Below are 27,259 nucleotides of genomic sequence, written 5' to 3'. Positions count from 1 at the left end.
GTATATGAACACCTCATATGGCACCCCTATGTGACATCCAAAACTTTACACCCTGAAACTAAATAAGGCCGCAAAATGGACGCAAGAGAAGGCTACTCCCTCTGTTTTAAAATAAACGCACGTCTCATTTCACAAGTAGTCAATGTCTTTGAAAGCTTCTACTCCTAAAATCCATGCTACTCAAACTTGTTTAAGTTTGGCTAACTTTATAGAAAAGAGCATCAATATCTATGACATAAAATGAGTATCTTATGAAAATATATTCTATAAATCTAATGGTATTAATTTGGTACTATAAATCTTAACGTTTTTTATCTAGAGATTTGATCAAAGTTTTAAAAGTTTGACCAGGGACTGAGGGAGTATACTATTAGATTAACATGAAACACATACTTTTATATGATAAATGAATTTGTAGTTGTGGATACAAATGTTGATATTATGTTTAGATACATAGAAAAAAAGATATATAAAAAAAATCAAAGTGGCTTATAATTTTGACACCAAGAAAGTATAAAAAAAATAACTAATTACATATTTTATGTGTATTTTATGAGATAAATCTTTTGAGTCTAGTTAGTTTATGATTAAAAACTAATTGCTATTGCTACAGTTACATATATGTCCTGTGATTTTGAGAGGGCCAAAGGCGCCGCTGAGTAACTGACAGGCCCACGAGATCCGCCCCCGTGACCCGGCCCAAGCTTCTCTGTGTCCACTCCCGGCCACCGCACCACCGCTCGTCTGCTACTCCTTCCCCTCGGACTCGGACCTCGGCGTCGCCATCGGCCATCCCAGGTTCCCAACGGCCGCGGAATTCAAATTCACACGCACCCCCGCCTGGCCGCCTCGACCCGACGACCCCCTCCCCTCCACCCCAATCCCACGCTCCTCCGTCCACCTCCCTCTCGCCCTCCCGCCGAAGCCCCAGCCGCCATGGCGTCTCGAGAAGGTACGAGCCCGGCCGCCGCCACCGCCCCGCGGGGTGATCGCGCCGCCCACTGACCCGCTTTCTCTTCTTCTCGCACAGACGACCGGTGGTCAGAGATCGTGGCCAGCGGCCGGGCCCGGCCGCCCCACGTCGCCGTCGTGTACGGTCGTCGCCTGGTCGAGTCATCGGCGGGCAGGACGAACGTGGAGACGTAAGAGCGCTCCTGCCCGCTGCCAATCGTTCGTTCGTTCGTTCGCCGGCATGTCACTGGTTTTGTGGATTTAGGGCTGCCTCTGCCGTGATTGGGTAACGCGTTTTCCTGTTCCCGCAGGAGGGCCAGCTTCAGCGGCCTGCGGCGGCCGAGCTTCGTGCCGCGAAAGCGGACCAGCTGGAACCGGTCGCTCTCCATCAGGTGCGCCTAGCTTCCATTTCTCTTCAGTAGCAAATTTGTTCATGTGATGCGCAGATTTACTTTCACTTTACAAACGCTTCCATTAGGCATTGTCTCCATGGATGTCACTAGAAACCGATTCCTTTACAAAGTCTGGTGGATGGATGGTCCAACATATTAGGATTAGAGGCATACATACCTGCACCATAAGTAGTTAAACAATCCGATACCTGATTACACATTCTATTGCACTTGCTGTTCCACACCGGGGACCAAACTGATAGTCTCAGTACCTGAATTGCAACCTTCCAGCATAGTTCTCTATTTTTCACATTTCATTGTTCACCAGAGCTCCTTGACATGTTTGCACTTGAAAAAAAAAGATGGCTACAGTCTTCATCCATATGAATGCACATTGGGTACACGGTATCTAATTTAATCCCTCTCCTTGCTATGTTACAATGTACTGGCAGATTGTTATGAGCCAACCTCTAAACAAACTTTTTCACCTTGTTAGCAACTCTTGGCACTATATGAATCTCAAGTAAGGTTTTAGCTAACAAAAGTTTTGAATACAGAGGGAGAGAGAGTATTTTTGTCGCACCCGGTGCAAGTCTTCAACAGAAACCCTGTGGAGCACTGAAACGACCACCCAAGCCGTGCAACCGAGTGGTGAGCCTACTATCTATACGTGCATGTTTTTCTGATTCTGTTGAAATAGTTTTTTTGTTAAGATCGCCATGTTGTTTACAGAAGAAACATCTGGGTGGTCCTCCTCCTGATTTTAGCAAGTTGAAGGCGTATTTTGAAGAGGTCGATGCTTCTGATCTCATGGAAGAAAGTCCTTCTCCTAAGAACTTTGCCTCGTGGAACAAAGAAATGAAGCAGAATATCATAACTCATGATCTGCCTGCAATTTTGGAGAGGTGGAACATTTCTAGTCTTGCAAGACGTGCGTCATCCGAGCCCTTGTTTGACATTATGGAGACGCCAATCTTACCATCAGTCCTCAGTAACAACAGTACAACTAACAGAGGGTCAGGGACATGCACTGCTGGAAGGGCAATCCCTGAAGGCTACACTGATATCAGTTTAAAGAGCACTGCAAAAGACAGCCTGATTACATCATTTGGTAAAGTGAACATTAAGGAGGAGCCTGTTGAAGCCAGCATTCCATGGAATGGTGAAGCTCTGACTGCTTTTGATCAGCTCCTCATGGTTTGCAGGCAGTCTGCACCAGTTACCCTAGCAGAAGTGTTCTCTGCTTATTGGTAGGTGTTCAACCTTTCAATATAAATATTATTCCTTTGTTTTGTGGTTTACCGTTAGTTAATTATATTGTCCATGGATAGTGAGCCTGGCAGCATCAAGAAGCTTGGTGAAGGGACCTATGGGGAGGCCTACAAGGCTGGAAGAACAGTGTGCAAAGTGGTACCTTTTGACGGAGACTTGTTAGTCAATGGAGAAAGCCAAAAGGTTCACTTCATTAGTTAGTGTTATCTGGTCTATATTTGTTTGGTACTCATGAGGTGGTTCTGTTTTGTAGAGATCGGAAGAAATACTTGAGGAAGTCTTACTTTCTCTAACGCTTAATAATCTGAGAGCAGGCCGGGGTGATGATGTTAAAACAAATTCATGCAATGGCTTCATTGAGACAAAAGAGTATGTGCCTTCCATTATCTTTGCAATGGGAAAATACATAAAACTTTGACTGTTTGTTGTATGAAGAACCTGTATTCTTTCAAAATTCTACAATGCTATTTATCTAGTGCTAAATGATTAAAGCCTGGCTATGAATAGTTTTGATTTAGTCTGTACAAAGGTACTTCAATAACACTAAATACCTTGGTTTGAGTGCCTCACAAGTTCATATATCTTGCAGCTTTCGGGTCTGTCAAGGACCATATGACCCTTCTCTGATTCGTGCTTGGGAAGACTATGATGCAGAACGTGGATCTGAAAATGACCATCCAAAGGAGTTTACAAGGGAACAGGTAAGTTCTCATCTCAGGGAAACAAAATATCGTCATTGTGGTCAATGTTTACAAGTTGTCTAGTCGCCATGGGATCGATCAGGCGATTAATCGCGATTAATCGACAACTAATCAGACGACTAGCTTTCTGATCGAACTAATCGCCTCGGTACCCCAAGCCGGTCACCAGGGACCGATTTAGGACGATTAATCGCGATTAAGTGGACGACCTGTAAACATGGGAAACGAACATGCCTTTTAATTTACCTCTTACATAAGTAATCTTTGTTTTCAGTGCTACATTGTCTTTGTGCTAGCTGATGGTGGCACTGATCTTGAAAGTTTCGCTCTAGATGACTATAAAGAGGCTCACAGTTTACTGGTTCAGGTCTGCACAATGAATTTTATAATATAAATATTATACATGTGTGATGTGTGACCTCAACTATAAAGTTCTAAGGACAGCTATATTTCACTCTATTGATGCAGGTTACCGCTTCCTTAGCAGTAGCTGAAAGTGCTTGTGAATTTGAACATAGAGATTTGCACTGGTCTGTCCTCCCAACACACCTTTGGTTGATTTATGTCTTTAAATTAAAATCTCAGAGCCAATATCACTTTGTATAATGGAAACAGTGTGTTGTATGACAAAATCATGGAAATATATTTCATAACTAAGTGCTTTATCTTTCACAACCTAATGCTATATTTCATATTTTAGTTAACACCACTATGTGCGTGGCATGGCAGGGGTAACATTCTTTTGGCTCATGATGAAACTCCAGACACAAATAATACAATGAGCTTCACCCTTGAAGGGAAGAGGATGTGTACAAGAACTTTTGGGCTGAACGTCTCTATAATTGACTTCACTCTTTCTCGGATCAACACAGGTACCCCAGAAATATTTGTACTTATTAACAGACTAAGTTCTTGATTTTTGCATTGCATTTACCGCTGTTTCTGCAGTTTGCAATATTCCTTTAGTCTTTGAAGTTTTTCATCATTTGTGACAATTGTACAACAATTTTTTGCCATGTGTAAATAAGAAATTGCTGCAACTGATAGAAGGGAATTACAAATACTTGGTCACCTTACTGGATTAGAGATATCCCTTAAAGTTCAATTCGATGTGGCAATCTTCTAACTTATCCAAGTTTATTGACTCTTTTAGAAAGTACAATATAGACACACTCAGCATACACGTGTTGTTGGTCCTTTACACACTAGAAATTTACAAATTGACTCAGAATTTAGGGTTTGAACTTTGGTGGGGTGGATGCACACTCATAGTCCTAGCCACAGGGGCAGAGGTTAAGTAAGAACAACAACCTGGGGCACAGCTAACTTGATCCATGCATCGGTAGTGCCCCCGCCCGCCCCGTAAGATTTTGCTGAAGCTCGGGCACTGCCTAGCCTAACCATCTAGCCAGAAGCCAACTTCTTGCAAGTATGTGAACTTGTAGGCCTTCATGGTGAAGGAGAATAGATAATACTTCATATGGTAGATAAGGACAACACAATGTCTGCTTCAGAAAAAGAATACTTGTCATTTTTTGCTCTTATTGTACTGCAGTTCTTGTCAGCTTGAAAAGTTGAATATATGAACAGAGTTGAGGAGGACAAACAGTTGATGCCCGGAATCAGCAACAACATTTTGAAACCTCTTACTTGTTACTTCTAGCACAAAAGTGATTGTAGATCATTTAAAGAATAGGACATGTAATGCTGTGACTTTTTTTGTGCCTCTCTTATATTCCTTGATATTTGTTATAGGGACTGCCATTCTTTTCCTTGACCTGTCTGCGGACCCTGCACTATTCCAAGGGAAAAGGGGAGATAAGCAGGTTTTCTTCTGATCTGCCTGAGAGTAGTATGTTAAAACATTATTATGTCCTTTACCTAACACGTTGCATCTCGTTGTTTGCAGGCAGAAACGTATCGAAGAATGAAACAGATCACCCAGGAACACTGGGAGGGCAGGTAAACAGTAATCAGAATCCTCTTCTGTTGCGCATGCGACATTGAAGTTCCCTTGAAAAAGTTACTTGACGCCAGATTTGGTCCTGAATCTGTACTTGCATTGCAGCTTCCCGAAGACAAACGTGGCGTGGTTAATCTACCTTGTCGATATGGTGCTACAGAAGCTGAAAGCACTTGTGAGTTCATCATTCCCCTCCGCTTTTCAATCCCTACTGACATTACCTGTGAACCGAGGAATCTACCAGCGTCTGCGTTTTCTAAATTCTACCCCTGTGAACACTTTTGGCTAGGCTGCTGGCAACAAAATTGAGCGGGAGCTTCGCTCGTTCAAGAAACGCCTGGCGTCTTACGAGTCCGCTGGAGATTGTCTGCGCGATCCCTTCTTTGCTGATGTGTTGATGGCCGAGGATGACGAGCTCCCTTCAATGCCTCCTCTGTAGGCGGATCTGCGAACCGGCAGATCGAAATGTAGGGTGCTGAGTTAGGGTTCAGAGTTGTTTAGGAGTGTGTTACTTATGACCTCGAAAACACCTGACGTGCAGAGAACGCAATGCCTCGGGGTGCGCAAGAGAGGTTGCTGTTGCCCGGGCGCCTTTTGTAACTAGCGCCTAATTGATCACGTTGGTCCTGGCTGTGTGGCTGGTTCCTTGCCATGATGAATTGATGATGCCATCGGAACCCACGATGCAACCTACCAGTTTCTGTATCCTGTACGCGGCGTAACGCCTGGTCTTCGAGTACAGAGAAGCACAGGAAAAGCAGTGGTGCCGCAGTATGAAGCACGAAAACCACAGCACGGCAGAAACAGAGGAGACGCATGCCAAGCTGAGAAGTGAGAACCTTCACCACAAGCTCACAAACCTGAGTCACAACTCACAAGAATGAACCATGAAGAATTTCAATTCTCACATTCACATCACTACCGCGTATACACAGACAACCAGAAAGCCAGTGCTCGCAAGCAATAAACAACAAGAGTGCCGCTAGAAACCTGAACCTACTACTCACCAACGCAATAGGGAAAGAATGGGCAGGCGTAAACAACATGAGACAATATACAAGCACAAAATAATCGCAAAATCATGTATCGTGTGGCTCACAGGAGAACTCTGATGTACTGCAGGGGGCAGCCATTCACAGCGCTCGGAGCCCTCCGAAAGCATCGACGGACAGCAGCTTCCTGTTCATGGCGGGAGGTGCCAGCCCCGGAATGTCTCTGATGTTCTTGTTATGTGGGTTGACAATCTGTGAGAAAGAAGGGTAACCTCTTGGTTATTGATTGTACAGTGTAGGAAAACCAGCAGACGGTCTAAGATCCTCGTTAGGAGAAATAGGATAGATAGGGTTTCAAAACAAACACAAAATCAGTATGCTTGAGTGAACTAAGGCCTGACGTGAATCATCATTCTCAATCATCACTATGTTTGTTCAAGTTGTTAGCAGTTAGCACTAGTCCCTAAAGAAGTAACATAAAAGTCACCCAACTTCAATTCCTGAAATTCAAGGAGAACTGTTTGAAAATTAGCAATCCAACGACGTGTTCTCAAATTGTCTTTGATAGGGGGCACAACTGACCAGCCACAAAGGTGTTGGCTACTGGTACTAGTTCTACTCAATGTGGAGATTCTGTTCCTAAACTACACAGCAAGCATAGCTAATCCTATTTAGGCACAAAAGAAATACAATGCTACCTTCAGAGTCAGCAACATACCTTGACGACAATTATTGCAATAACACCACAGACAATAAGAAACAGGAACGCCATAATGCATTTGTCAGTAGCAACCTGAAATGGAAAATCTTGCAAATTCAGCCTCATAAGAGTAACAAAAAATAAGCATTGAGTGCTAGAGAGCGAGGGAGAACCTGGCGGCCAATCTCTTTCACCATTTGGCTAGCCTTCTTCAGTGAAAAGTGGACAGAATCTAGCTCATTGCCTATTCTCTTCATTTGATCTGTCTGAAAAAATGATGAAATGATATTCAGAAAACAATCACACGAGCATATGGATGTTGTCATGTTGACCTTGGGAAACAACTTATACAGGTAAAATGCAACTTATACATGTAATAGATAAAGAAATCAGATTCTAAATATTAACTGTTTATTGCATATAGAACATCTACTCTGCCTTTACAAACATATCCAATTCCTGAAGCATATGCTAATATAAAAGAAGCTACATTTGCTCTGGAAAGTGTCGAGATTGATTGATATTTATTCATAAGAAAAATGGAATCTCAAGGTCCTTTGTTCTTTGGTCTAAAGAAATATTTGTGAACATACTTCAAATGGAAAATGTAGTAGGACTTTTTAGTCCTTCAATCGAGTTGTTTAGTGCACAGATTGTGATTGAACTATAAATACTACAGCACTACAGCAGTGTCTCAAGTAAATAGACAGCCAAACTTTGATTAACATTATGTCAAATAGTGTGAGACAATTATTGTTGATCTAACTGAAGCCCTCTGGGTTGTGTCCATTCTCAAATATATTCAAGACTGACTGACTGAGTGACTGACAATCAGTGGGACAGAGCAGTGAACCATTTACAGGTAAAATAAAGCATGCAAATCTATTGTCAAATGAATGCAGATAAGGGGAAAGAAGGAAAGAAAGAAAGAAAGGAAAGAAGGCAAGCATCACTATAATAGTTTATGGCCTTATCCAATTATGGAAGTTTTGTGATCAGTAAGCCCCAGTAGAGCTTAGCAAAAACTTGATGGAAAAAATTGGTTGTAAAACAAAACTTACTTGCTGTGACAGAGTTGCAGCAGTCTGAGCTCCAACTTCAACAGTTTGTGCAACAACCTACAGGAAAATGGTTCCTTTAAAATCCATTATGGGTATATTGATTTGAGGAATATTTTGTGTTCTTTATGCAATAGCAGACTTCTGCTTGATGGTTAAAAAAAGAAAACAAAAGTGTGTATGTTAGTTGCACACCATTTTTGAGCGCTCAATGGCTTGGTCAGTTTGGTCCATTTGTTTCCTTCCAGCGCTAATGAGTTCTTGATTTGACATTTCTGTAAAACCATCCAGGTACATTAGTGAGAAAGTTGACACCTATGATGTTTGAAGAGGATATTGTTAGAAATATTAAAAGCTACTGATGACCACCTGATGCCATTTGAACTGGAGTTTCGTCAGCCACTTGGTCATTACCAGTATCGAATAGTTCGATCCTCTTATTACCGAGGCTGCTCTGGTACCTGCAACACCAAAGAAGATGCAGCGAATACATCTTAGCATAAAGTGAATACAACAGAGCAAACAACGCTGCCGGCATAAATTTGCAAATAAGGGATTCAACGTAGAATGCTTCAACTCTGAGGGCATCATAAATAAAAAAGAAAAGAGGAAAGGCTTATACTTACGTTTTCCTCAAGGTTACATAGGAGTTGAGTTCTTTGATCTGTAATAGCACACAAGAAAGAGAATTATACTCGTGTCCTAAACCAACAAACAACAAAAGACAAATGTGAAGGAAAACAAGTAGCAACCATGAACTGCTTCTTGTCATTGAGCTGCTTGTTGACATCAGGAGTGTTCTTTTTCTCCTCATCCTTGAGTATACGGTCAAATTCTTTGATCAAACTGCAAATGATAGAAGCCTATTTTATTTTAGCCAACTAATAATAAAGAATCACGAGGCTGATTTCAAAAAAAAAAAGTCTCAAGGCGCTTCCATGTTGGATCAAAAAAGAGGATCTGAAGTCTCTGATTCGAGTCAGGAATAGCAATGCCACGTAGAGTATAGGTGGGGAAAGCTAAATCTGGGTGAGGTACGCGTTATTAGCTTAAACAACACGGGGGCTGAGTTGAGGCTGACGTACCGCTTGCACTCTCTCATCTTGGCGGTGAGATCCTCCAGCTGCTTGGACTGCCTGCTGGAGTCCTTGATCTTGTCCATCTTCTGGAACCCATTCCTGGAGCAAGCAGCGCGAGACGGAATTAAGACTTAGCGTGCAGCAGAGCAGGACGTAAGAAGCGGAAGGGGAGTAGTAGCGGTATATAAAGGAACGAGTGGAGCAGGAGCCGACGAAATCCGGGCACCGGCCGCCGCGAGGGCGGGAGAAGCGTCTCCTCGGTCCAGTCCAGCCGCGCGACCGAATCCGAGACCGAGAGGGCGGCGAGAAGCGCATTGGTGGAAGCAAAGGAGAGGGAAGGGGTAGGGAGGGAGGGGGATCTGACTCACTGGAGCGCGCGGAAGATGTCCTGGATCTCGCCGTCCACCTGCTCGAGCTCGGGGCTCATGGGCACGTCGCTCCCCATGGCTCGCTGGCTGGCTGGATCCCTTCCTCTACCCGGTGTCTGTTGGTCGCCGCGGCGGCGGCGGAGGTTCCTCTGTCGTGTCCGGCGCGGCTTCCTCACCCCGCCATTCCGGTGGCGGCGGTTGGTCTCTCTCCTCTCGGCGTGGCTGGCGTTGAGAGGAAAGGAAAGGAAAGCAAACAGCGGGCGGTGGTTCGGTTTGTTTGGTGGGAGGACGAGCCGTTGCTGAGCTGGGTGCCTGGGTCCGTCCGGGCCGCCGGGCCGGGGCCGAGCTGTGCTCCCGTTCCCACCCACGCGCGTGCGCTTGGGCCTGGGAGGACTGAGCTGAGACCTCGCAGCCTCGAACGCAACGTTGACGTAGGCGTAGCACTGGTGCTATGTGACTAGGGCCTTGTTTAGTCCTAAAAAAATTTGCAAAATTTTTAGATTTTCCGTCACATTAAATTTTTAGATACATACATAAAGTATTAAATATAGATAAAAATAAAAATTAATTACACAGTTTGGTCGAAATTGACGAGATGAATCTTTTGAATCTAGTTAGTTCATAAATGGATAATAATTGTCAAATACAAACGAAAGTGCTACTATTCCTATTTGCAAAATTTTTTGGACTAAACAAGGCCCAAGGGAATGCGGGATATTTTTTTTTTTGTGGGGAACGCCTGAAGGATGATCGCATCAGGGATGGTTTTGAAATTTCTTGTGTTTCTTTGCCACAATTGCAATACAGTACAATACAACAGATGATAGGTGGCACTGGCATGTCAAGATGGCAATAGGTATCCGAAACTCGGTAGCTCATGAGTTTGTTAATAGACAAAAATCTAGACCCAACGGGTTTATGGGCATGGATATGAGGATGTAGTATCAAACCCATAAATCTATAGGTTTTTTAAACCCGATCCATCATAGCGAAGCAATCATATCAGTCCATAATATTCTAAATTTTTATGTCCATTCAAGTAAAAAATAAGAAGAATGAATACAATTTCATGTTCTGAGACATGATTTTAATGTTTTATTTTTTTTCTTTGTTGTTGTGTGGATGTGTCTATGGGCAACCCGATTGATACTCCTGATCCGATGGGCATGGATCTGAACACCAAATAAAAACCATCATAGATCATGAATTTTTAGCGGATAAATTTTATATTCATGACATGGATTTAGACTAATAAAATCCAGCGGGTTTATCCCCGTTGCCGTCTCTAGCGGCACGCGCTGTCATTGGCCCTGTCCGTGGAGGTGAATGGGCCGGTGATAGGACAACTGCCTAACAAAGCGATCCGATCCCAATCCAATCCTATCCAGCTGCTCCGGGCCGATTGGGAGCCGGTGCGACTCGATAATCGACGCTCCTGTCCAACTGCGGCGATCGGGCCCGATGGATCAGGCAGAAGCGGCCCAAATATCGACGAGATGTACTAATTACTATTATCTCTAGTTTAACAAAGGGAGGGAGACAAAAATAGACGATTCAATCAATCAAACATAGGAAGCAGGTTATCATAGATAACACAATAATATAGCATTCCACGTCATCTCCAATTGCAATTTGGACTTGTCCATATGACGCACCTGGTTCTGCCTGAATTAAACAAAAAAAATCATGGTACTCTAGTCTCTGTCCAGGAGTGATATCAAACCAATTATATTAATATATATATAACTGTCCATCCACGTACCATGCATCATAAGGTCGTGTGTAGTTAGAGGTGTCAGAGTTTAATAAGTATTATAGTCTTTTTATTTTTATTTGATAATTAATGTCTAATCATGGACTAATTAGACTCAAATGATTCGTTTCGCAAATTACATACAAACTGTATAATTAGTTATTTTTAAATTTATTTTTAATATTTCATTCATGTGTTCAAACATTTAATGTGATAGAAGTTAAAGTTTTCCGATGTAAACCCGCGTAAGCTTTTGTTGTGCACATACATCAACTAGCTAAATTTTTTCTTCTTTTTCTTCTTTGCTTCTACTATATGCCATGCATATGCATCTTGACGAGAGAGAGAGAGAGAAATAGATAGTGGGCACGGTACCGTATGCGGGGCAACGATGATAACGGCGAAGCTACTTAACGTTGCCTGTGTCGATCCAAACGTGGCCTAGCTTGTTTCGGTGTGACAACGAATCGGATCGGAAGCATTTGCCCCTGTCGATCCACACCCTGATTCCGTGATTCCTACCTTTCGGCATTGGACCACGATTGTCCTGCTCATCTAAACGCGGAAGCGCCAAACGCACGCAACGCATGCAAATCGCACTAGAAATAATAGAATGAATTGAACTCTCATCGCATTCGCATCCCAGCTACGATCAGTCGTTTCTTTTCCTTTTTTCTTCTTCGTTTTTTTTTTTGTCTCTTGGTCTGTGGACTGTTGGCAGTTGGCACAAAAGAACAGGCACGTCAGCTTGCCTGCATTTCACGCACGTCATCTATCTATCTATCTATCTCTGATAAGTGATAATCCAGGTCTCAGCCATGATTGATCTCCTAATTATTCAATAATCAGTACACGTACTGCGGCCAGCTAGCACAGTCGCGTGCAAAATCAAAGAGGGATTAAGTTCGCTCCAATCACTCAGCTGATCAGCTCCCATCCACCGCCGCGTACGTGGCTGACTCCGGGCTCCGGCGACCGACCGGCGGCGCCGGCGCGTCGGAGTCGGACAAGAGATTCCGAGTTTCCGACCACGCCTCTGCTCCTGCCACTGCCCACTGCACAAGGACGGATGTCGGGTAGGCCCCATGGCTCGTACCAACTGCCGGAGCAGGATGTGCCTCTGGGCTCTCCACGTCACTGCTAGGCCGTGGGACCAGCTAGCCAATAATTCCGGCCAAAGTTACGTGGCACAGGGCTGCATGAGACGACCTGGCTGCAAATTAAGCCTCGTCTTAGCCATTCATCCAAAAATCAAAAAAATTTCAAGATTTCTTGTCACATCAAATCTTACGGTACATATATGAAGCACTAAATATAAAAGAAAATAAAAACTAATTACACAGTTTACCTGTAAATCACAAGATGAATCTCTTGAATCTAGTTAGTTTATAATTGGACAATAATTATCAAATAAAAACGAAGGTACTGCATTACAGAAAAAACAAAAAAAATTCGGAACGCCTGAAAGCAACGGCCGGGATCTAGGATCATGGCTGTGATTTGATTTGATGGAGGGCCTCCTTCATGTCTTCTCAAACCCTTACCCTTCCTTGTCTTGTTGTTGTCTGCTTCCTGCCCTGCCCTGCCTTGGTTTTCTACAATGGCTGCACCACAGCAGTTAGCAGTTTAATTAGCACACTCCACCCATTTATTTCTTCTTCGGGTTATATGGGAAAAATACAATTTGAGACAGTACATAGTTCAATGTTATCCCACCTTTAGGTGCGCGCACACCGTATATGCAAAAACAGATCCATGAGCTGATGAGCATGAGCTGTGTCTGCTCAAGAATCATGATGTGGTTCCATTCAGGTTACAGCTAGTAATAACCTGTGTTGGAGTTGGATTATTACTACTCCAACTGTACGTATTTATATGCATAGGCATAACCTGTGGAGGTTGTATTCCCCTTCATTAATTAGAACTAGTGACGCGATGATATGTTATCCTTGTCTAATTACTCGACGACAGTGAAGTGGAATTAATTGTAATGTTTCTATCATCGAACAATGGATGTAGGTACGTACTCCTCTAGAGGCTAAAGTTCGCATGGAATATCTCTTTGTGGGTGTTTGGTTTTTATAGTGGAATTTTGCTATGTACTCAGATTGCCTCGTCATTAGAGTTTCAGCAAGTCACAACCCTTTATTATTTATATATATTACATAAAGAATTTTGGACTATCTCTGACGGTAACGGTAAACCTACACGGGGAAAATAAATAACCTGACGATTATTGAGGGCCTTCGAAACCTGACGATACTACAATATTATATCAACCAATTGTCAAAAAATTACCGTCAAAGATTTCTGTCCAACGTAATTGTTATCTTTGATAGTTTTTCCCTTTTCTCTTGAAGTTTTTTTGTGCACATAGGGATAGTGCGGTTTTCCAGTAGTGATATGACCTGTGACGAATCTAGGAAAATATTTAGGATTCTGCCACCTTAAGACAACTTCAGCCTTTTCTTAAAGTACATCAATAATAAAAATTTGTATGAGGAGCTAAGGGGTACTACGTGGGTTCTACGGTCGTAGGGGGGCTGAAGCCCCACCTCTGGCTACGTAGCTGGATATGACGGTTTTGAAATTGCCATTTAGCTTTTGTTGTTGGATAACTGTAGTTACTAAACTCATTTGTAGTTACTAAACTCATTCATATAATCATATGGAGGCAATTGTTTTTTGTTATGTATCTTTGGATTTGCTAGCAGTGGCTGATAGATGAACTGATGATCTTTGTTATAGCTATATATTAGTACAATGGATTTAGTTACCACATTGGTGTCAACTGAAAGTTTGGACCGTTGCACATGTGACCGTTATTCAGAGACATTGATTTGAGATTGCTGCTTGAAAACAATTCATGTTGCGAAACTATCATAGTTTCTATAGACATTAATTGTAGTGTCACCTAAGCATTTTTGTTGATGTGGCAAGGTAGATATTGAGGAGAGAGAGAGAGAGAGCAAAAACCATACAAACGGGGTCTAAGTTAGAAACCATGTCTACACGAGATCATCTAAGACATGAAGTGATATAATTGGTTGAGAATGGAGAGAGAATGAATGTGATTGGATAAAAAAATATTCTGTAGAAACTCCATTGGGACCATATTTTTCTATATAGTGCATATATAGATATTAATAGGTATGAGAATTACATGTAGTTTCTAGCATTTGGATTGCCCTTAGTTTCCAGGTTATTTTCCGTGCCATTGTATCGAGGGGACAATAAATAGATGATTAGTTTTGGTGTGGTTTGTTATCATGGAAATATTTTTCTTCTTCCGTTTAGAAACAACGACAAATATATCACACCATGATTGCAATTGGAAATCCAGCTACTGCATTTTAAGTTGTAAATTTTTAAAAACGCGTATTTACCTCTTGCCTCTAGGCCACATGCTCGATCCTTTCACAGCTTAAATATCAATCCACTTAAGATAAACATCATATAGATCTTTTGTCTCAAAGGGATAGAGCACAGTAGGTTGTTGCTGTTTAATTGTTCATGAATAATCAATTGTGGCCAGTACTCGATGTGATGCATCTGCTTACCTAATTCGATGATAGTGAACAAGAAGACCTGAGTGAGATGTGTTCGCCATCATAGGGCACACACATGCATATTGTTCTTCTAGCAAGGCGCGGTATGTCTGGAACTCTACAGAACCATAAAGATGAACTTGTGGTCTTGCTCATGTGCTCTATGGTTGGAGCTCTATCTCTTCGCGTGGAGGCCGCTGTCATTAGGTACAGCACACAACCTCCGAATCATTTTTCATTTACTTTCGCAGAGAGATGATAGATAGATTCTATCAGGACGACACCATCTTTATCTGCACTCAAATTTATTAACCATGGATTCCGATTCTTGGAGAAGATTATTGTGGCTCAAATTCCTCCCAAAGTAACTGTCTCAGCTAGCTCACAGCGAAGGACAAAGGAGATCGAGAACTCTATCTAATCCTCGCTCTCCAGTGAGAAACTAAACTAGACCATGGATATATTGCACCAGAAGCAAGGGCAACTAGCTAGTCGTTTTGTAAAGATTTTTTTTGCTATAGGAGCAATGGCTTTGTGGTGTGTATCCAGCCATGGATCCTGTCCACTAGTTGTCCAAAATGAATCGTCTGGCACTCCTTTATTCTCCTGGTAGCTAGCGCTACGCTAGTGCCACTGCACCGGAAATTCTCCCAGAGACAAGTCGTGGTCGTCGGTGAACGGTGACGGCGACGACGGCAACGGCGACAGCGTCCTCCAGGTCTGCTTAACCGTCCCTAGCCGGGATTAATTAGCACTGATCGATGCTGCACCACTACTCTTTGCTAGCTTAATAATCTACTACTGCTACGATTCCATCTTTAACAGAAGCTCGTATGGAAAGTCCTGTCAGAAGTCGTTTAGAATCACATATGCCAAAAATTTCAACACCAGCAGGACACCTTTAATTTTTCAGCGAATTTCGGTGAAATTCCTGAGATTGTTAGCTGAAAGCACATGATATTATTCAGTCAAGTCGCCTGGGGGTTCTGTTCTGCGTGTGCCGTGCTGGCGGTGTGATTAGCATGGGGATCTATTCCCAAATCCTCGTGGATAAGCTAAGCCATGTGTCTCCTTCTCCTCTCCCTGCTCTTGCTCTGCATGCAGCGCTTCAACGGAACGGATTCGGATGCTGTCCACACAAACCGCTACAGCTTCTGACAGGTGGACCTAGCCAGGTCACGAGGTACCGGCCACACCGGCCCGCTGACAAGCGGGCCCACCACAGATCCCTTCTCCGCCTCCGGCCGGCAGCCTTTATAAGCGCAAGCGCGGCTCCGCCATTTTGGTTCTACTCCGTGCGGTGCGGTGCGGTGCGGTGCGCTTTGCTGGTGTGTCCTCGACTCCTCGTGCAGCCTCGCTCGCTGGCTGATCCCAATTCCCACAGGGGGCCGGGGACTGGCGGCGGTTGACGGCTGATAGAGTTGGCGCGGAGTGTGGGTGATGGCGTCGGAGCCGGTGGCGCGGGCGGTGGCGGAGGAGGTGGGGCGATGGGGGAGCATGAAGCAGACGGGGGTGACCCTGAGGTACATGATGGAGTTCGGCTCCCGCCCCACCCCGCGCAACCTGCTGCTCTCCGCGCAGTTCCTGCACAAGGAGCTCCCCATCCGCTTCGCGCGCCGCGCGCTCGAGCTCGAGTCGCTGCCCTTCGGCCTCTCCAACAAGCCCGCCATCCTCAAGGTCCGCCGCCTCGCTCGATGCCTCCCACGCTTCCCCCCTGTCTCTGTCTCTGTCTCCCAGAATTGATTTGGTTAGTTTTTACTCAGTACGTGTTTTGAATGGGTGGCCATTCCCTCCTTGTCATGATTGTTTATCCTTGTTGCTCAGCTAGTGAATCCACTTGTTTGGCGCACCTCCGTTCATGATTCATCTGGGGTGGTTTTTCTTTTACATGATTCATCTGGGGTGTTTTTTTTTATTATTATTTACAGACTGATACGTATCTTTACTATTTGCCCAACTCTGATTAGCTTTTGGTTTAGTTCCTAATGAACTGAAGCAGATATTAGCTTTTGGTTTAGTTCCTAATCAACTGAAGCAGATATTAGCTTTTGGTTTAGTTCCTAATCAACTGAAGCAGATAGGGATCCTTAGCAGGATTTTAGTTCCGAATAATCCTGAAGAGGTGCTTCATTTATGGGTAGATGCTGCTTGTTTTTCCTTTTTGTTTGTAGGTCTGTTTCTTTCTATTTCACTCGTGGTCCAAACAGTCACTCTCATAGCCACATAGTATCTCATACTGACTTGCCACTCGTAGATTGTAGCTTCGATTCCTTGTTCTTACGACATTATAGTTGCATTTGTTGTAGGAACAATAAGTTGTGATAAGAAGGAATCGTTAATTGTGGGAGATTCCTCCTTTTCTAAAAGTAAAATTTGAGAGATTCTTGCTTGCTGACTTGCTTACTTCGTCAACGCTATAATATCTCAAGTCAGCAAAGAATGTGTATTTTATCAAGTCAGCAAAGAGTGTGTATTTTATTAAGAGATGTTTCGTTAACTAGCTAGATGAATAGTATTACCGATGTGACCATTCTGCTGTGGGGAGCGGGACTGATGTTTGGTCTGTTAACCATTTCTTATTTGTTAATTAAGGTGCGGGATTGGTACTTGGACTCATTCCGCGACATCAGATACTTCCCTGAAGTGAGGAGCCGGAACGACGAGCTCGCTTTCACACAGATGATCAATATGGTCAAAATGCGGCACAATAATGTGGTTCCAACAATGGCTTTGGGAGTGCAGCAGCTGAAGAAGGAACTGGGCCACGCAAGGAAGGTTCCCTTTGAATTCGATGATCAGATCCACGAGTTCCTTGATCGTTTCTACATGTCAAGGATTGGCATCCGCATGCTGATAGGTTCGCAACCTTCAAACTGTTTTGTCAGGAGCTTAATTTATGAAGGGTAAAAATCTACTGCCAACTTTGTTCTTGGCCGGTTTAGTTGTTGGATATGCTATGGTAAATACTGTACTAAAATATACTACTTTTTCCCCTGAAAACAGTATAGTAACATATCCAAAAGTTCACTGTAAATCTATCAAGCTCAGCACGCTTTTTTGGCCTCATTTATGTGTTGCTAAACTATACTTTGGGATTTTTGGTCATGTAAAATATGCTATGGTTTTAATTGAAACTGCATCTTCATGGCCCCATGTGTGGGGCCTAATCCAAATGATTGACAGGAAAGTTGAGTGTCTGTTGCTATTAGATATATGGCCTGAGTTATTTGGACTCGATTAATTTCAGGGCAGCATGTGGCTTTGCATGATCCTCAACCCTCTGGTGTCATAGGCCTCATTAATACAAGATTATCCCCAATACAGGTGGCTCAAGCTGCTTGTGAAGATGCCCGTGCTATTTGCTTAAGGGAATATGGATCAGCTCCTGATATTAACATTTATGGTGATCCAAATTTTACATTTCCGTAAGTCCTGTAATCTCTCGTAAGTTACCTTTGTGGACTTGGATCTTTAGCGATGGTATCATTTTGTTTGCCAATGTGATGTCGTAAAACGTTTTTGGAATTCAATTTGGATGCCTCTTATAGACCACATAATTTGTTTGTGTACATTTTTATTTCCTCGTTATTTTAGTCCTTTTAATTGGCTTACTCTTCGATGAGAAAAGCAAACAAATAAAAAATACGAAACATTAGCTAACTTTTTGGCTTCATCAAATGCAGATATGTCACACATCACCTACATCTGATGTTATTTGAATTGGTCAAGAACTCTCTCCGTGCGGTGCAAGAACGGTATATGAATTCTGATGAAGATGTTCCTCCAGTTAGAATTATAGTTGCTGATGGAGAAGAAGATGTTACTATCAAGGTAGTAGTCTTTGTCATCACCTATCATGAATTGTTGGTAACATTCTAGCTATAGCTATTTATTAATGAAATTTGCAATTTGAAATTTGTAAAGGACAGCAAAACTTACGGAACTTCGACTGACTAATGAACTTAATGGAAATTTGCAAACTTCAGTAAATTTGATGGAACTTCCGCTGACATTTGCCACTGATATATGATATTAGTTAACTGTAATTTAAATGAAGTCTGGTGGTACATATCACTCTTGATGTGGCAGAGCTAGACTATATGTAAACTATAGCTAGTTTAAGTTTGTGGGTCAATACGATACTATGTATTTGCTGTAAGAAAACTAAATTATGCACAAAGTTGTGCTGAAGTTTGAGTGCTCTTCTAACGCAGGTTAGTGATGAAGGTGGCGGGATACCAAGAAGTGGCCTCCCAAGAATTTTCACGTATCTGTATAGCACTGCAAAGAATCCTCCTGAGCTAGATAGACCTAATGTAGGAGTAACTATGGCCGGATATGGTTTCGGGCTCCCAATCAGCCGGCTTTACGCTCGGTATTTTGGGGGCGACTTGCAAATCATCTCAATGGAAGGATACGGTATGGTCATGTTTCACTTGATAGTAAACAGTCAGTCAATCTAAGCATAACAAAATCAACCATGGTCTGCAGTTCCATATATGTCATCATAAATTGTCGCATCAGACATGGGAACATAACTACTGTTTCTATTCGTCGTGTAGGTACCGATGCTTACCTCCACTTGTCACGGCTGGGAGATTCAGAGGAGCCCTTGCCTTGACGACATATTTCTGTGGCCCCCAATACCACTCTTTCTCCTGTAATTATGCTGCTCTTCTTCTTGTAATCCAGTGCTGGTCTGCGAATATTGTTGTAATAGGCCAGCCACCTATAGCTATAGTTGGTCTCGATCTTATAGTCCGGCCCCTCAGCTCTGCAGCATTGGGGAACACAGCACTGCTACGTCCTGCTTGCTTCTGCCATGTAGTATGATCTCTCTGCCGGGTTTCAGGGGGAGAAAAATAGAGAATAGTATGATCCCTCCGTCGGGTATCAGAAAACAGTATGATGATCCCTCTGCCTCCCAGAAACCAGCGTTGCAAATGGGGAGAAGCACCCGGACCTATGCCGATGAGCACAAATTTGAGATTATTCTCAGCAGCTGCTAATTTCATAGCTGCATCTCTTGTTGTACAGTATATAATCTGGATTTGGGCTTTGCTACGCTACTCCGTAGCGACGGTGGACTCTCGATCTTTATGGCAATTATCACGTATTACCTTCTAGGAGGTAATAGAGAAATATAAGAAAAATAGAGAATTGTGTTCCTATATGCATGATCTAGCTTGTCTATTTGATGCAGATGCAGTACTCGTTCCTGAATTTTGCTGTCTTTACACTCCAGGTTCATCACACAAGCAACCAAGACAGACAGTACAAGCTGGGGCACCATTGGCTTCAGCAACAGATTAAGCTCTGCCCCACTTGCTGCTGCACTGTGTTGTCAGGCTTGAGTCTTAACAGTGTTTACATTGTACCGGAGCCCAACACAGAATCAGAAGATCCCGTGATGGAGAAGCGCTGGAGACAGACAGGGATGTCTCAACCAACTTCAGTGCCATTCTCTTGATCACTTCCACAGATTGAGCTCCCATGGTCATTGATAAGCTCCGGTTTGTCAGCAGAGAGCCAAGCAAGTACGTTTTGGTAGCCAAAATGCAGTGTCACCAGCAGGTAAGGCAGCAGCACGTTTTGGTTGGTGACAAGATCTGAACTCAGACATTGCCTGTTATGCTGTTAAGAGTTCTGTCAGTCACTGGGCTGTGGACCCTCCCACGTGCTGGGACTGGATAGAGCAGAACCTTCTATTCTCCTCCATGTGAGATTTTCATGGCACGCCTGCATCTGCAGAGCAGAGCAGAACAGAACATGGCGGACAGTTGCAACTTGCAATTAGGAGGCATGGCTGAGCTGCTGGGCTGCCGCAGAGGATCACACAAGCTGCCGTGGAAAGCGGAGGAGCCCCGGCGGGCGGCGGCAGACCCACGAGCGAGAGCGAGAGCGAAGCAAACCAGCGAGCGGCTTTCCGCTCTCCCTCACCCGGTTTATAGAAAGTTTAACCCTCGCAGCTTGGATTATTAGCTTTCCGGATTCTGACTTTTGACGCGGCAGCTCCGGCTTTTGTTTCGCTTTGCCTGTCCTCCCGCGACGCAAATTGTTCTTCTGCTGCTGCTGCCGCCATCACGTGGTTGTGTTATGTTTATTGTTGCGTTGCTTTAGGTGCTCGGGTTATGTACCTGTCGGTTGTCGTCTACTAAATGGAAAGCCATCTATTCTGCGTGTGTGCGTGTACAGAACACATGATAACAGGCTCAAAAAAAAAAGTTGACAGTACCTCGACATCTCCCGTCGACTGAAAGATGGATGATTCCTTTTAGTTTTGTACGAAGTAAATAGTTTTAAAATGATTCCTTTAATGCAAGCACATTTTTTTCAGATAATAAAATTGACTCTCTTAGAAGACATGTTACAAACTTTTCTTTGGGTAAGCTAATGAACATCTCTCTCACAACAAACTTCACATGGAGACATCCTGCACCACCTAGTGCTGCTCCACCCATACACTTTCAATTTTTATTATTATAAATAGAGTAGAATTCTCTAGCTTCCACATGGATGTAATTGTTGTTGTCGTTATTAACTTTCATAAACCCCTTTAAATAAGGGGCATAAATAGTGTAGTTTGAGGGACTCAAACTCCTAAGGCTTTGTTTAGATGTGAATTTTTTTAGATTTCGCTACTGTAGCACTTTTCGTTTGTTTGTGATAAATATTGCCTAATCATAGACTAACTAGGGTCAAAAGATTTGTCTCGCGATTTACAGGCAAACTGTGTAATTAGTTTTTGTTTTCGTCTATATTTAATACTTCATGCATGTGCCGCAAAATTCGATGTGATGGGGAATCTTGAAAACTTTTTGGTTTTTGAGGTGAACTAAACAAGGCCTAAGAAAAAACTTTGGCTAATTCTTCAAAGAAAAGTATTGATATGCATGTGACTTATTTGTGCAATTATTATTTTGTCCAAGCGATCAAAATAGTTCATCTTACTTTGCTAGTGTCTAATTGACGATCGAGAACTAAAAGACCATCGAGTTTAAACTAGAGGAGTATAATATTTTTTTTTATTTTGCTTCAAAAGAACTTTAGAGAGTGGGAGATAGCTTCATGTCTCAGGGACTTGGTCCAATACCTCTTGGACTAATCTTTATTTTTCTTCTCTAATAACACATCTTAATATCTTCTAGATTTAGATTAGAGTATTGTTTGGTTATAGAATTGTAATGTAATGGGAATGAAATTAAAGCTGTGGACGTAACTGCAAGGAAATGGAAATGAACTAATTTTATTTTTCATTTATGTTACCGTTGCAAGAACCAAAAAAACACTTAGATTCTTATTGTAAAAAACTAAAGAGTGACTTTCTCATGTTTTTGTTTGGATCTGTCTATAGCTTATGCGTGTGAGTCGTCACATGATTTTTTTTTCTAAAGTGTTCTTCTTCCACCTCCCGCTGCTCACCCCTGCCGTCGACCCCCCCCCCCCCCCCCCCGCGGGTGCTAGGGTTCGTCGGAGCTCCAGTGGCCCTAGCACCCGCGGCAGCCCCTCCACCACCACCACCATCTTCTTCAACTCCGACGAGCCTCCCCCTCCTAATTTGGTCCGACTGTCCCTACCACCGCTAGCTCCCCTAAACTGCCCCGCCATCATCACCACTGCTTGCCCCTGCCGTATCTGCCTCTCCCAGCCCACCCCTTCTATATCTGACGAAGTTAGAGAAGAGAGAGGGAGAGGCTTGCTGAAACCCTAGCCACCGCCACCGAGATTTATGAGGAAGAGGAGCCACCTACCTCGTTGTCGCCGCTAGAATTGGGGAAGAAGGAGGTGGTGGGGTCGGATAGAAAAAATTGAGTGAAAAAAGTTGCTAAATCACACAGGTGATGTTTAGCTTTTACCTTTTGTCTTCTATAATCATATAGAATGAAATGTCTTATACACCAATGAAAAAAATCTTTTATTAGGGATAGTACCAGTGAAAGAAAACAATGTAAAAACAAAGGAACTAGCGTGCCCTCAATAAGCAACTTCTCCACTTCGCCAAATTTGTAACGCTTTTTAAACCAAAACAAATACCTTACTTGCAGGCCACCTCGACGCCGCCGCCGCCGCCGTCGCGAACCATAAAAAAACCCCAACCCTACCGCTTCGCCGGCGAAACCGGGGCTGGCGGCGTCGGGGACTATGGGGGAGTACGCGGCGGTGAAGACCTCGGTGTGGTGGGACATCGAGAACTGCCATGTCCCCCGCTACTGCGACCCCCACCTCATCGCGCAGAACATGAGCTCCGCCCTCGCCGCCGCCGGCTACACCGGCCCCATCACCATCTCCGCCTACGGGGACACCAACTGCGTCCCCAACCACGTACAGCACGCCCTCTCCAGCACCGGCATCGCCCTCAACCACGTCCCCGCAGGTACGGATTCCCCCGCCGTCCCGTACTCCCCAACCAATCCCCCGATTGTTCCCTGATTGCTTCTGCAGAGTTGATCCGCTGACCCCTTGCCAATGCATGCGGATCGCGCCGATCCGTTGCTATTGTCTCTGAACTGAACATTCCATTTGATTTTCTCACACACCCTCTCGATGCTTTTGATTGCGTCGATAGTTCCCTGATTGCTCCTGCCGAGTTGATCCGCTGGCCCCTTGCCAGGTGCATGCGGATTGCGCCGATCCGGTGCTATTGTCTCTGAACTGAACAGACCATTTGATGTTCTCACCCACCCTCTCGATGCTTTTGATTGCGTCTATTTAATGGATCTGTTATTATACTTGAGGACAACTGTGGAATCTTAGGGTCTGGAAGTTTCCTCACCAGAGATGTGTTCATCTGATGGTGTTTACTTGTTTTGGTGTGCGAGTTATGCTGGCATTGGTGGGGTTGCCTGGAGTGTGTTGGGAAAGTGATTGATTTAGGTTTTGTGATGTTTGACCTTTTTGTCTCTTCGTAGAGTTTTACGAATTTGTCTTCACTTCAAATGACCTCTGGTCCGAGGTGATATTTGCTGGGAGTCCGAGGTGATATTTGCTGGGACTTCCTGGTGTGATCGTGGACTCTGCTGTGTTCATTACTTTATTTGCTTATTCGATTGACCTGCTTAATAAGACTACTTATCATATTTACACGATATATGGTTTTGAATTTGTAATTATCATGTATTTGTCCTTTGAGTTTGCATATTAAATAGGTTGATTGTTCCTATGGTGTGGTGTCTTCTTATCCAGATTTTTGTAAGGGCTACACTAGTATCTGAATAATTGTTGGTTACATACTTAGCATTTATCAGTGATGTGTTTAGTCTTCTGAGCTATTGTGAAAGCTACTTCTTTATTGATGAGCAATGAGAAGTACTGTTTTAATTAGCGTTTCCATCTGTTAGATCTGCAGATATTTCATGTGTTTCCATCTGTAAGATCTGCAGATATTTCATTGTGATGAAGAATGACTCCACTGCAATAACCTATTATTCTTATAGGATCTTGCCAGTGGACATGGCACAAGTTATTTTGCCATCTGTTTCCAAGTTTAGTTTTAACTTAACTTTCATACAAAAATCTTGGTACATTCAAGCAATTTTTTTTCTTGAAAGTCATTTGCACATTTTGTACCTGAATGCCAAACAGTTTTTTTGTTCATCTATGATGGCTGAATGTTGTCGGTTTTTTTTTTTATCTTGTAACAAATGGCAGGTATTAAAGATGCAAGTGATAAGAAGATCTTAGTTGACATGTTAATCTGGGCTATTGACAACCCTCCACCGGCAAATTATTTGCTAATATCTGGTGATCGGGACTTCTCGAATGCCCTTCATAAGCTAGTGATGAGACGGTACAATATTCTACTAGCACAACCTCCAAATGTGTCTCAAGCGCTTACTGCTGCAGCAAAACATGTTTGGCTATGGAAAGACCTTGTGGCTGGGGAACCACCATTGGCAGAGTCCCCATACGTAAGTAGCATAACAAATGGCAGTGTGGATCATTCAAATGCATTGAAGAACATGGTTTCAGATTCTTCAGATGCAACTCCACATAATAGTACTCAAGGGCAGAATAACATTCCCTGTGATCAGCAAAAAGGTGGTAACGGCAAGGCAGATAAACAATATAAAGTTAGGCAACCTCGGAAAAACCAGTCAGATAATGTATCTAAGCCAACAAGGACCGATGAAGCTTCAGTTGATGGAGTATCTGATAGTTCTAAAGGAAGCACTGCTACCGAGCCAAATCAATCTCAGCCTTCATCATCCTCATTACCAAGTTCTGATTTGCAAGATGGGGGTGGGGCACAGGTGGATCATCTTCCCAGTCCAAAAAGCCAGCCATCTCCCCAGTCCAAAAAGCCTGTAAAATCTACTCTTTCCCATCAAAAGAGTGCTCCTCATGACTTTTATGGCAAGAAGCCTGGTGTGTCAACTGAGTCTTCATCTAAAAATGGTGCTCCTGACGTGACTAGCAATGGTCGTCCAAAGTATCAGAAATCCCAATTCTCTCAGCAACCAAGACAACAGAACCCAGTGAACCATCGTCCTCATGGTGGATCTGGCCAATCATCAAACTCACATAGAAGCAACTCATGTCCAGCACCAGCTGGGCATAATGGTATTCCTACTGCACCAATGCAATTCTGGCCAAGTGGCCCACCTTATCATGGAGCACCAATCAATTATCCTGATATGAGTCGGTTGAATATTTCTGAATACCCTAGAGGTATTCATAATAACCAAGGTTTGCATGCCAACTACCATCCAAACCATCCTGGTGCCCCACATATCATTCAACCTGGTTACAATGATTATAGTTACAGACCTCCAACTCAGCCTAACATGCCTAGCAACATGCAAAATATTGGACACTGGGGAGCCAACCCGGGATGTCCACAGCCATCTTCGGACCCTCAAGGTCTTGTAAGACATATCTTAGGTGCTTTGGAAGTTTTGAAGACTGAGAAGATTCCCCCAACAGAACAATATATAGCAGATTGTATATGTTATGGTGATGCTAATCTACCAAATTTTGATGTTAAGAAGGCACTTCAAGTTGCCATGCAGCATCAAGCTGTTGTCAAGAAAAAGCTAGGGAAAATGTCATTCTTTCTGGGAAAAGGCGAAAATCTCTGGAAATGTGTTAATATAATGGATGATAATGCAAAATATCCAAAAGAAACTCTAGACTCTGTTCATGCTTTCATGTCTTCAGCTTCAGGCCATTCTGAGATAAAGAGTTCTCAATCTAGGTAAGGCTCCATTGCCTTGACATATGTGTTTATCATATTTCCCCTAAGAGCGTGGCTGTATTAATGCAATGTTTCTTTGCTTGCAGGTATCAAGCTGCTATTATGTTGAAGAAAACATGCCTGAAGCATCTTGCCCTTGCTGAAGTCCTTCAGGTTCTGAATATCATAATCAACACAAAAAAGTGGTTCGTGCCCCATTCTTCAGGTTGGCAGCCATTGTCCTTCAACATAATAGTGGCTGATGCTACTACTGCCGCTAGTGGAAAAGCTTAGCATTGGTACATTATCTGCTTGTACCAACTGAACATTTTGAGGTTCTGGTGGTCAGTGCAAGCTGCGTCTGCAAAAGCTAAGTTGTGTTGATGTTTCCTAGCACTTGCTCTGCATTTTGCAAAGTTTGGGGATATTAAGTAGTTTTACACAGTATCTGAGCAGGAGTGGAACAGTAAGTAGCCTTAGACCTGTTACATTTTAGTGGGAGTCAGTCTGTCAATATACTATTAGGCATGTTGAAAGAACTCGTCCGGGTTGCCCTGGCTGTGGTTATTCCTATGGGTCAATGGTGATAGATGTGGTGGTAAGATGATTGTGCAATCAAAGCATAAAGCGGTTCAGAAGGACTATAACCTTTTGTTCAGGCAGTATACTAATGCCTGATGCTGGTGGTTATGATATGCTCTCATTGTACCCAGATGGCTTAAAAGGCATCCATGAAATATGAGTTGACATGAAGGAAATTTTCTGTAGTATTGGTAGAGCTGCATAGCTGCTGCTATTAAGATACTAATTGAAGCCCTGAGCTATCCATATTGTATTCCCAGTTTCTACATGTACTCATTGCAGCAAGCATGGATAGATGGACCCTGTGAAGTTGAGTGTATCCACTTTTGAAGCATGACAACAGAGTCTGAAATGCAAGCAAACTGCATTAAAGACAGTCATGTTGGTTGCAAGGTTACCTATAGTTTGGTTGCCTCTTGCCTCTGCTGGGAAGGGTTTGTAGTTCATCTAAGCGCCTTTCAGCATCTTTGCTCCCACCTTAGATGGTGGGATGTTTCTTGTAATGCTGACAATTATCAAACTATTATGGTGCTTCTTGTAAATCTTACTGGTTGCTGATTCTGTGCCAAGAGCCCTGTTTGCCATGTTGGTTGGGAGTGAATGGTTGATGATTCTGTTAAATGCTTTGATATGTTGTGTGTTTGTGCTTTGGATGGTCGTTTGGAGGTAAACTGCACGCAGTTTGGGTCTCTGCTTCGCCAGGCTTGGTTTCCATACCGCATAAACT

At 43.3% G+C, this 27,259-nt stretch overlaps 4 protein-coding genes across 5 annotated transcripts; 3 read left to right on the top strand and 1 right to left on the bottom strand.

Moving 5' to 3' along the window:
* LOC8073080 (serine/threonine-protein kinase haspin homolog) lies at positions 759 to 5,975 on the top strand. The gene is made up of 15 exons (XM_021454232.1): positions 759 to 952; positions 1,031 to 1,142; positions 1,263 to 1,343; positions 1,901 to 1,994; positions 2,076 to 2,593; positions 2,675 to 2,798; positions 2,869 to 2,984; positions 3,205 to 3,316; positions 3,591 to 3,683; positions 3,785 to 3,846; positions 4,046 to 4,188; positions 5,072 to 5,142; positions 5,226 to 5,278; positions 5,385 to 5,454; positions 5,569 to 5,975. The coding sequence occupies exons 1-15, from the start codon at positions 937 to 939 to the stop codon at positions 5,716 to 5,718; spliced, it is 1,815 nt and encodes a 604-aa protein (XP_021309907.1). The 5' UTR covers positions 759 to 936; the 3' UTR covers positions 5,719 to 5,975.
* LOC8063535 (novel plant SNARE 12) lies at positions 6,105 to 9,749 on the bottom strand. The gene is made up of 10 exons (XM_002461051.2): positions 9,477 to 9,749; positions 9,115 to 9,207; positions 8,782 to 8,875; positions 8,656 to 8,693; positions 8,399 to 8,490; positions 8,225 to 8,304; positions 8,033 to 8,089; positions 7,145 to 7,237; positions 6,990 to 7,064; positions 6,105 to 6,523 (listed from the first exon to the last, which is right to left on the bottom strand). The coding sequence occupies exons 1-10, from the start codon at positions 9,551 to 9,553 to the stop codon at positions 6,413 to 6,415; spliced, it is 810 nt and encodes a 269-aa protein (XP_002461096.1). The 5' UTR covers positions 9,554 to 9,749; the 3' UTR covers positions 6,105 to 6,412.
* Positions 15,995 to 21,001, top strand: LOC8063534 (pyruvate dehydrogenase (acetyl-transferring) kinase, mitochondrial). 2 transcript variants are annotated; one of them, XR_002450086.1, is made up of 7 exons: positions 15,995 to 16,454; positions 17,370 to 17,634; positions 18,025 to 18,202; positions 18,461 to 18,608; positions 18,992 to 19,196; positions 19,340 to 19,907; positions 20,023 to 21,001. XR_002450086.1 is itself a non-coding variant. In XM_002463207.2 (6 exons), the coding sequence occupies exons 1-6, from the start codon at positions 16,218 to 16,220 to the stop codon at positions 19,396 to 19,398; spliced, it is 1,092 nt and encodes a 363-aa protein (XP_002463252.1). In that variant the 5' UTR covers positions 16,062 to 16,217; the 3' UTR covers positions 19,399 to 19,954. The 2 variants fall into 2 exon arrangements, 1 of the variants encoding a protein (XP_002463252.1); XM_002463207.2 differs by lacking the exon at positions 20,023 to 21,001 and having other exon boundaries at positions 16,062 to 16,454; positions 19,340 to 19,954.
* Positions 22,695 to 27,163, top strand: LOC8073079. Its single transcript, XM_002463206.2, has 3 exons — positions 22,695 to 23,151; positions 24,426 to 25,971; positions 26,058 to 27,163. The coding sequence occupies exons 1-3, from the start codon at positions 22,920 to 22,922 to the stop codon at positions 26,242 to 26,244; spliced, it is 1,965 nt and encodes a 654-aa protein (XP_002463251.1). The 5' UTR covers positions 22,695 to 22,919; the 3' UTR covers positions 26,245 to 27,163.

Source organism: Sorghum bicolor, chromosome 2, assembly GCF_000003195.3.
Source record: "Sorghum bicolor cultivar BTx623 chromosome 2, Sorghum_bicolor_NCBIv3, whole genome shotgun sequence".
Lineage (NCBI taxonomy): Eukaryota > Viridiplantae > Streptophyta > Magnoliopsida > Poales > Poaceae > Sorghum > Sorghum bicolor.
The sequence above is the reverse complement of the archived record's forward strand: the minus strand, read 5'-3'. Positions and strand labels throughout refer to the sequence as shown.

Bases quoted from the DNA above. Each gene is read 5' to 3' on its own strand.
- LOC8073080 (XM_021454232.1), top strand. The intron at 3,317-3,590 runs GTAAGTTCTCAT...CTTTGTTTTCAG, and splicing joins AGGAGTTTACAAGGGAACAG to TGCTACATTGTCTTTGTGCT. The intron at 4,189-5,071 runs GTACCCCAGAAA...TATTTGTTATAG, and splicing joins TCTTTCTCGGATCAACACAG to GGACTGCCATTCTTTTCCTT.
- LOC8063535 (XM_002461051.2), bottom strand. From the start codon at position 9,553: ATGGGGAGCGACGTGCCCATGAGCCCCGAGCTCGAGCAGGTGGACGGC. The intron at 8,876-9,114 runs GTACGTCAGCCT...TATCATTTGCAG, and splicing joins AAGATGAGAGAGTGCAAGCG to TTTGATCAAAGAATTTGACC. The intron at 8,491-8,655 runs GTAAGTATAAGC...TTGGTGTTGCAG, and splicing joins TATGTAACCTTGAGGAAAAC to GTACCAGAGCAGCCTCGGTA.
- LOC8063534 (XM_002463207.2), top strand. From the start codon at position 16,218: ATGGCGTCGGAGCCGGTGGCGCGGGCGGTGGCGGAGGAGGTGGGGCGA. The intron at 16,455-17,369 runs GTCCGCCGCCTC...TTGTTAATTAAG, and splicing joins ACAAGCCCGCCATCCTCAAG to GTGCGGGATTGGTACTTGGA. The intron at 18,609-18,991 runs GTAGTAGTCTTT...CTTCTAACGCAG, and splicing joins AAGAAGATGTTACTATCAAG to GTTAGTGATGAAGGTGGCGG.
- LOC8073079 (XM_002463206.2), top strand. From the start codon at position 22,920: ATGGGGGAGTACGCGGCGGTGAAGACCTCGGTGTGGTGGGACATCGAG. The intron at 23,152-24,425 runs GTACGGATTCCC...AACAAATGGCAG, and splicing joins CCTCAACCACGTCCCCGCAG to GTATTAAAGATGCAAGTGAT. The intron at 25,972-26,057 runs GTAAGGCTCCAT...CTTTGCTTGCAG, and splicing joins ATAAAGAGTTCTCAATCTAG to GTATCAAGCTGCTATTATGT.